At 33.1% G+C, this 9,754-nt stretch overlaps 1 protein-coding gene across 1 annotated transcript in view; it reads left to right on the top strand.

Moving 5' to 3' along the window:
- Positions 1-454: 454 nt before the first annotated feature.
- The window catches only part of LOC115230179 (solute carrier family 23 member 1-like), a 25,806-nt gene continuing 16,506 nt past the window's right edge, over positions 455-9,754 (top strand). The window contains exons 1-3 of the mRNA XM_029800388.2: positions 455-585; positions 1,891-2,047; positions 3,528-3,781. Of these exons, the coding sequence (XP_029656248.1) occupies positions 565-585; positions 1,891-2,047; positions 3,528-3,781 (432 nt within the window). The 5' untranslated portion in view covers positions 455-564. The remainder of the gene's footprint in view (positions 586-1,890; positions 2,048-3,527; positions 3,782-9,754) is intronic.

Below are 9,754 nucleotides of genomic sequence, written 5' to 3'. Positions count from 1 at the left end.
TGATTGGGAAACTAGCTTTGTAACCACACAGCCACGCCTCATGCCATAAAAAATGATAAAAGAAAATCTTGCTACACTGGTTTCAAGCGTTGGCACTAAGACCATTAATTTCGGGGGAGGTGGGGGTAAATTGATAATGTCAGCCTCAGTATTAGGCAAGTGCTTATTTTATAGACCCATTAAGAATGCAAAGTCGACTTCTGCGGAATTTGAACTCAGAACGTAAAACTGCAAGAAACGCCCTCTAAACATTTTGCCCCGCTTGCTAACGATTCCGCCAGCTCGCTGTGTTAAAAAAATCTTGTTATATTAACAGGGCGGTGCTCCAGCATGACCGCAGCTAAAACGAGTAAGAGAAAAGAATAACAGTGAATATAACTTGTTTTTTTTTTAGAATTCACTTTATCAAAATTCTTAAAATTTCAAATTTAATAACAAATATTACTTTGATTTTCTTCATTCAGTGTCCTCGCCCTCGGTTTGACCCTCTCCCTCTATCTTTCGAAGTGGTCACTGCCAGTTTTAGCCTGGTCAAGGAAGAAAGGATTCCATATTAAAAGGACAATGCTACACAAGACTCTGGCGGTAAGCTTTGGTTTAAATTCTTTTGATTGTTCCTCCAAAACTTACCATATTCCTCCCAACAAATTCAACTCCGAATTGCTTCTCGCTCAATAGTCTACACATTTTCGTATATAAAAATTTATAATAATATATATATATATTATAATAAGAGATATATATACACAAAAGAAGCAGTTATAATTTTATTATTTGCTGTTAACTATATGACTGCGCCTGCGCGGTTGATTTGAAAACATAAATGTAGAAGTATGCAGCACACGTGGAATTTCGGTGCGTATTTGCTACATAATTATATATTGTCTTAGGCGATCCCACTGACGAAGTACGGATGAGAAATTTATTTGTTCATTAATACAGAAACTCGAGTTTGGGATTAACTGTAAATAATTGTTATTTTCATTCTCTTTGAAATTATCTTTTTCGTGGTTTGGGTATGTCTGCCCTCTCTAGGATGTAGGTGTCGTGTAAAGGGTCGCCTCTTTTGTGTATAAGTGTTATACACCTATATATATATATATATATATATATATATATATATATATATATATATATATATATATATATATATATATATATATAATATATATATATTATATATATATATACAACACACATATATATAAGTGCATAAATAAAGTGCTTTGCTCAAGAAAACAATGCAACGCCCGGTCTGGGAATCGAACCCACAATTTCACATCACGAGTGCCACAGCCTAACCATTAAGCCATGCGCCTTCATAAATGTGTATGTGTGTGTATATATAAATACATATGTATATATATATATATATATATACACACCGGAGTAAACACATAAATGTGAAACAAGGTGGAAAAAAGAGTACTCAAATACGAATGGTAGAGTAATATACTTTATTTAAAGCAGCAGAAAATTCAACAAAACCTGTTACTCTGAGTTTCCCGTTGCCGTTCATCGGACAGTTTTAGTGCTTTAAATAAGTATATAGTATATATATATATATACTCGAGGGGATGCTGACAATTTTCTGGCTTTAAGGGTATCGAGAATGTCCTGGTTGGATGCCCAACCTTCCGAGTTCTTTTACAGGGCTTAGAAAAGCTGAAACCCTGCTGTCAATAAGTGTATGAGTCTGAGAAGAGGAATATGTTGAATAAAATCATAATTAAATGATCCTACTGTGATCCTTCTTTTAGCACTTTTAGCACCCTCTCGTCGAAGTAAAACCGGTTTATTATACATAAATGTCAACAACAAAATCATATATGGACCCTTCAATGGTCACATGGGCCCTGGCTCTTACTTTCACTTTCGTTTCTATTCCAGATATTAATATGCATTCTGGTTGGTTGGTTGTTGTGTGGTATTTTAACAGCAACCAATGTCTTCCCAAACGATCCGACACTGAAATCCTATAAGGCTCGAACCGATTCCCGAATTCACGTATTGAAGAACTTCAGCTGGTTCTATATCCCGTACCCACGTAAGTGTAAACTCAGCCTTAAAAGTGACACTCGAAAAACAAAAAAAAACCTTTCCCCTCAAAAAACAAAAAAACAAAAACAATTTTTGTACCATTTAAATGCTTTAATGGATATCTGAATATATGTATGTATGTATGTATGTATGTATGTATGTATGTATGTATGTATGTATGTATGTATGTATGTATGTATGTATGTATGTGTATATGTATGTGTATATGTATGTATGTGTGTATTTATGAATGTGTGCATGTCTGAATGTATGTATGAGTGTATGTATGTATATATATATATATATTATATGTATATATGTATGTATGAAGGCGTGTGCCTTAGTGGTTAGGGCATTCAGTTCATGATCGTAAAGTCGTGAGTTCAATTCCCGGCGACGCGTTGTGTCCTTGAGCAAGGCACTTTATTTGACGTTGCTCCAGTCCACTCAGCTGGCAAAAATGAGTAGTACCTGTATTTCAAAGGGGCCACCCTTGTCACACTTTGTGTCACGCTGAATCTCTCCGAGAACTACGTTAAGGGTACACGTGTTTGTGGAGTGCTCAGCGACTTGCTCGTAAAGTTAACTTCACGAGAAAGCTGTTCTGTTGATCGTATCAGCTGGGATCCTCATCGTCGCAACCGACGGAGTGCTCGTATGTATGTATGTATATGTATGTATGTATGTATGTATGTATGTATGTATGTATGTATGTATGTATGTATGTATGTATGTAGTCATAAAACGAGACAGATGAGTGACAACCTGGCTACTTGGTGGTGGTGTAAAACACCATACTAATCATATCTGTCGGGCATGTGGAAGAGAGTGTAATTCGGCAGGAGGACTTAAACGACATGCAAAGGTACATGACGACTATTACCAGTAAAGGTTTTAGTTGCCAATTTCGTACAAGACATTGTAGATCTTTAGCTGGGCTAAAAAGTCACATTCGATCACAGCACCAGTAACAGTTAAGCTTCGTGCAATGGCCATACTCGATAACGAGGTGGCAGCCCATATAATAATAAGTATGTGTATGTAATGTATGTGTATGTATGTTGTTGTCTGTATGTATGTATGTATGTAGGTATGTATCGATATCTATCTATCTGTCGTCTGTCTGTCATCTATCTATCTATCTATCTATCTATCCTCTATCTATCTATCTATCTATTATCTGTCTATCTATCTATCTATCTATCTATCTATCTATCTATCTATCTATCTATCTATCTATCTATCTATCTATCTATCTATCTATCTATCTATCTACTCCTACCTATCTATCTATCTATCTATCTATATCTATCTATCTATCTATCTATCTATCTATCTATCTATCTATCTATCTATCTATCTATCTATCTATCTATTTATCTACATGGATATGTACATGTGTGTATGTGTGTGCGGTCTTGTACCTATATTAAAAGCAATGTATCAAGCCGTTCTCAGATTTCCTGGTTCTTCTTTCCCCCTCACAGTGCAGTTCGGCTACCCGAAATTCAGTATAGGCATGTTCGTCAATTTCTTAGTGGCTACAATAATATCGATCATCGATTCAATTGGCGATTACTACGCATGCGCTCAGATCGCTCGGGTACCGTCACCACCAGTCCATGCAGTAAACCGCGGTCTTTTCATCGAAGGCACGTGTTCGTTCTTTAATGCTTTACTTGGTGCCGGCCATGCTACTACCACCTACGGTGGGAACATCGGTATTATTGGAATGACAAAGGTAAGTGATGGAAAGAGAAATCGCAGATCATTATCATCATCATCATCATCATCATCATCATCATCATTATTATTAATATTATTATTATATTATTATTATTATCATTATTATCATTATTATTATCATTATTATTATCATTATTATTATTATATTATTATTATTATTATTATTATTATTATTATTATCATTATCATTATCATTATTATTATCATTATTATTATTATTATTATTATTATCATTATTATTATTATTATTATTATTATTATTATCATTATCATTATATCATCATTATTATTATTATTATTATTATTATTATTATTATTATTATATATTATTATTATTATTATCGTTATTATTATTATTATTATTATTATTATTTATTATTTTAATATTATTATATTATTATTATTATTTATTATTATTATTATTATTATTGAATGAGAGAGCAGTGCATGCCATCAAAGTCACACTGGGGTAAAATATACGAAGGCCAGTATACCCATCATGACTACCCGTCTGATAAGGGTACACCAGGTACATGCATCACAACGATGTGTGCGCGACATGGTGATCTCATATCAAGATAAACATCACATGACCTTGCAGGTGGGGCCCGGTTAGAATTTTCTTCTGTTCGAGTAACCCATCCAGCTCAAAAGGTCCTTGACTGAGGGTTGTTTAAGGATGCTGAACGAAACACCCATGTTTTCAAAGTGAATTATTCAAACCCCAAAGAATCCCTCTCCAAATATGGCTATGATGCTCCCCGATGATTTCTGCTCGTGATCAGAGATGCACATATCGTCAGCCACCAAAGGACATGCTCAACTGGTTAAGGTCAAACAACTGACAAGCAAGTCTGTGGTATTGATCAGAATATTTGCTGTATACCATCTTTTATATCAAGACAAAACAATGTACATAATAACACTTCCAATCAATTAAGATCAGAAGCCATGAGAGCCACTGCCTGGTTCTGCAACAGGGCATTTATTATTATTATTATTATTATAATTCAAATAGCTCTTTTGTCTAAATAACGGTCAATCACACAGTAATTTCCCTTTGTATAACGGTTATTTTTCATAGTATTTTCTCGATGGTCTGATAACTGAAGAGATGGCGGCGTGGATTTCCACCTCCGCATCCGAAACTCGGTGTTTTATCATGGCTACCGAATAATTGTCACATATTACATTTACAGATAAATTTGTCTATTTACATAATTTCGAGGTCTCTTTCATTCTTTTGTTGTCTTACCATTTTTATCAATATATATATATATATTATATATATATATATATATATATATATATATATATATATATATATATATATATATATTATATATCTATATATATATTAACATTGAGGATGAAATCTTTAAAAGAAATTATCAGTAGTTAGCGTGAAAAACCTCGTAGAGAAAAAATCGGTAAATTTTTCCACTTTGAAAATATTTATTTATATTATATTGAGGGTACTACTATTCGTAGATACCATACGCTAAGAGGGACCAATGCGGTCAAAACTACTAAAATAAAAAAAAATTTTACCGAATGCAAAACTTCAAAGCAAATCATTTAAAAAATACTGAATTTTTATTCCGAGTAAGTAATTTGTTACCTAAAGTAAGCAATTTGTTACGTAAAAGTGGACAGAAAAATTCAACAGAAAACCAATATGTAAAAATAAGCAAAGCAAATGAAAATATATTAACAATTGAGGATAAAATCTTTAAAAGAAATTATCAGTAGTTAGCGTGAAAAACCTCGTAAGAGAAAAAATCGGTAAATTTTTCCACTTTGAAAATATTTATTTATATTATATTGAGGGTACTACTATTCGTAGATACCATACGCTAAGAGGGACAAATGCGGTCAAAACTACTAAAATAAAAAAAAATTTACCGAATGCAAAACTTCAAAGCAAATCATTTAAAAATACTGAATTTTTATTCCGAGTAAGTAATTTGTTACCTAAAGTAAGCAATTTGTTACGCTAAAAGTGGACAGAAAACGATTACCTATGTACCATTGTTAATATTCACGTATATGGACACACAAACATCTGCAAGATCATCAGTATAGTCTGTCATTTATGTTCTGTATCTAGTTCTGGAAATTGTGTTTTGTAAACGACAGACTATGCTGATGATCTTGCAGATGTTTGCGTGTCCATATACGTAAATATTAACAAGTGAAACCAATGGTACATAGGTAATCGTTTTATATTTCGTATATTTTCATTTGTTTTACTTATTTTTACATTTTGTCTTTTTTGCTGAGATTTTTCTAGAGAACACATTCTTCGTGGTAATGGCGATTTGACGTCTATGTTTAGCATATAGGCTGTCCACTTTTAGCGGTCAGTCCTCTAAATTTTGTATGTAACACAATTTTTAATCTTCGGACTTTTAAAAATATGTTAAGCCACTGGTTTTAATTGATTAATATCAATTTCTACCCTTATTTAATTATATATATATATATATATATATATATATATATATATAATATATATATTATATATATATATATATATATTATATATATATATATATATATATATATATAAACTTAGATAAACTAGATATGTTTCGACCAAGATTGGTCCAGGCCATGTCTAACTTAATAGCACCACCTGATAGGATTATTCGAATCCTGTTTAAGTCAAGTTTTGTTTAAGTCAAGTTTTGTTCAAGTAGTGAGTTCTTGTTGGGTGAGTTGTATCCAGTTTTGTTCAAGTAGTGAGTTCTTGTTGGGTGAGTTGTATCCAATTATGGGTGGCTTATCTGGTATTCTTTGAAGGAATCTATCCAGACTCTGTTTAAAGTTGATATAAATGCATTGTAAATAAACAACGACAGGTAAACAACCGTATACGTATAAGACACAGAGGGTCCCTAATTCTTCATCAGTTATCGACTTGAATGGTAATACTCAGTTTCGCACCTTTAATGAAAAGACTCTTTTTTTAGCCACTCTAAATCATTGTAGGCTTTAGGTATTTTATCCCTAAATTCATTCTGATACAAATAATAGCAAAAAGAAACCATGTACTAGTCCCTAGTACTGATGAAATATTTGCTCAAAAATTATAATGGAAAAATTTATATGGTCGTACGCATCTGAGGAGAGCGGTTTATTTCAAATTGATGTAATGTTTGCATTGATCGATTAAATGGAGCCGCTTGAAACGGCCGTGATGCACCGATACTTGGAAATCCTTGTTACTTATTTGCTTTTTATTCTCCTAACTTCGAGGTGTGCGGACAATACTGGACAGACTTGGTGCCTCAACTTACGTACTAATTCAACTGAATCTTACGTACCTAATTCAACTGAATATATATATATATATATATATATATAATATATATATATATAATATAGATATATATATATATATATATATATATATATAGATATATATATATCAGGCGAGCGGGCAGAAACGTTAGCGCGCCGGGCGAAATGCTTAGCGGTATTTCGTCTGCGTTACGTTGTGAGTTCAAATTCCGCCGAGGTCGACTTTGCCTTTCATCCTTTCGGGGTCGATAAATTAAGTACCAGTTACGCACTGGGGTCGATGTAATCGACTTAATACCTATGCCTGTCCTTGTTTGTCCCCTCTGTGTTTAGCCCCTTGTGGGTAATAAAGAAATAGGTATTTCGTCTGCCGCTACTTTCTGAGTTCAAATTCCGCCGAGGTCGACTTTGCCTTTCATCCTTTCGGGGTCGTTAAATTAAGTACCAGTTACGCACTGGGGTCGATGTAATCCATTTATCAGTCCTTGTTTGTCCTCTCTATGTTTAGCCCCTTGTGTGTAGTAAGGAAATATATATATATATATATATATATATATTTGTGTATGTATATATATATTTGAATATATATATATATATATATAATATATAATATATAATATATAATATATATATATATATAACAATTTAGGAGTGACCTAAACAGGCCATCGTCCACCAGAAAGAGCAGCATAACTCACACCGCCAAGTAGTAGTAATTCAGAAATTAGTGAAAATTTAAAAACATTTACCCTAATACATTCAACTTTTAGACGATGCATCGTTTCTGTGTTATTAATGATAAATTAGCTTAATTAATTAAAATTAGCTAATCTACCATAGGTCACACTTCATCAGTAAAAAACCTGGGAGAGACAAATATACACGAGGCGTCTGTATCGATGCCTCCGGAATATCTGTTTAAAATTTTCAAAACCGAGTATCGCGCCAACTTATCAGCAGTAAAATAAACTGCCGATTCAATTCAGAATTATTCAGAAAAATATCAATTAGTCAATTTAGGGTAGCAAAAAATTCAATGAATTTATCGCTACCAGCGGCCTAGTGGAAAAGGGAAATTATCATATATTAAATATATAAATATAACAATTTAGGAGTGACCCTTAACAGGCCATTCGTCCACCAGAAAGAGCAGCCATAACTCACACCGCCAAGTAGTAGTAATTCAGAAATTAGGTGAAAATTTAAAAACATTACCCTAATTCAACTTTTAGACGATGCATCGTTTCTGTGTTATTAATGATTAAATTAGCTTAATTAAATTAAAATTAAGCTAATCTACCATAGGTCACACTTCATCAGTAAAAACCTGGGAGAGACAAATATACACGAGGGTCTGTATCGATGCCCCGGAATATCTGTCTTAAAATTTCAAGACCGACGTATTCGCGCCAAACTTATCAGCAGTAAATATAACTGCCGATTCAATCTCAGAATTATTCAGAAAATTATCATTAGTCAATTAGGGTAGCAAAAAATTCAATAGGATTTATCGCTCAGCGCTACCAGCGGCCTAGTGGAAAAGAGAAAATTCAAAGACTAAATATATAAATATAACAATTTAGGAGTGACCCTTAACAGGCCATTCGTCCACCAGAAAGAGCAGCCATAACTCACACGCCCAAGTAGTAGTAATTCAGAAATTAGGTGAAAATTTAAAAACATTACCCTAATTCAACTTTTAGACGATGCATCGTTTCTGTGTTATTAATGATTAAATTAGCTTAATTAAATTAAATTAAGCTAATCTACCATAGTCACACTTCATCAGTAAAAAAACTGGGAGAGACAAATATACACGAGGCGTCTGTATCGATGCCTCCGGAATATCTGTCTTAAAATTTTCAAAACCGACGTATTCGCGCCAAACTTATCAGCAGTAAATATAAACTGCCGATTCAATCTCAGAATTATTCAGAAAATTATCAATTAGTCAATTTAGGGTAGCAAAAATTCAATAGAAATTTATCGTACCAGCGCCTAGTGGAAAAGGAAATAGTCAAAGACTAAATATATAAAATAACAATTTAGGAGTGACCCTTAACAGGCATTCGTCCACCAGAAAGAGCAGCCATAACTCACACCGCCAAGTAGTAGTAATTCAGAAATTAGGTGAAAATTTAAAAACATTTACCCTAATTCAATTTAGACGAGCATCGTTTCTGTGTTATTAATGATAAATTAGTTAATTAAATTAACTTAAGCTAATCTACCATAGGTCACGCATCAGTACAAAAAACCGAGAGAAAATATACACGAGGCGTCTGTATCGATGCCCTCGGAATATCTGTCTTAAAATTTTCAAGACCGACATATTCGCGCCAAACTTATCAGCAGTAAATATAAACTGCCGATTCAATCTCAGAATTATTCAGAAAATATCAATTAGTCAATTTAGGTAGCAAAAAATTCAATAGAATTTATCGCTACAGCGGCCTAGTGGAAAAGAGAAAATAGTCAAAGACTAAATATATAAATATAACAATTAGGAGTGACCCTTAACAGGCCATTCGTCCACCAGAAAGAGCAGCCATAACTCACACCGCCAAGTAGTAGTAATTCAGAAATAGGTGAAAATTAAAAACATTTACCCTAATTCAACTTTTAGACGATGCATCGTTTCTGTGTTATTAATGATTAATTA

This window comes from Octopus sinensis, unplaced genomic scaffold (genome assembly GCF_006345805.1).
Source record: "Octopus sinensis unplaced genomic scaffold, ASM634580v1 Contig14748, whole genome shotgun sequence".
NCBI lineage: Eukaryota > Metazoa > Mollusca > Cephalopoda > Octopoda > Octopodidae > Octopus > Octopus sinensis.
Note: the sequence above shows the minus strand (reverse complement) of the source record. Positions and strands in the feature narration are given on the sequence as shown.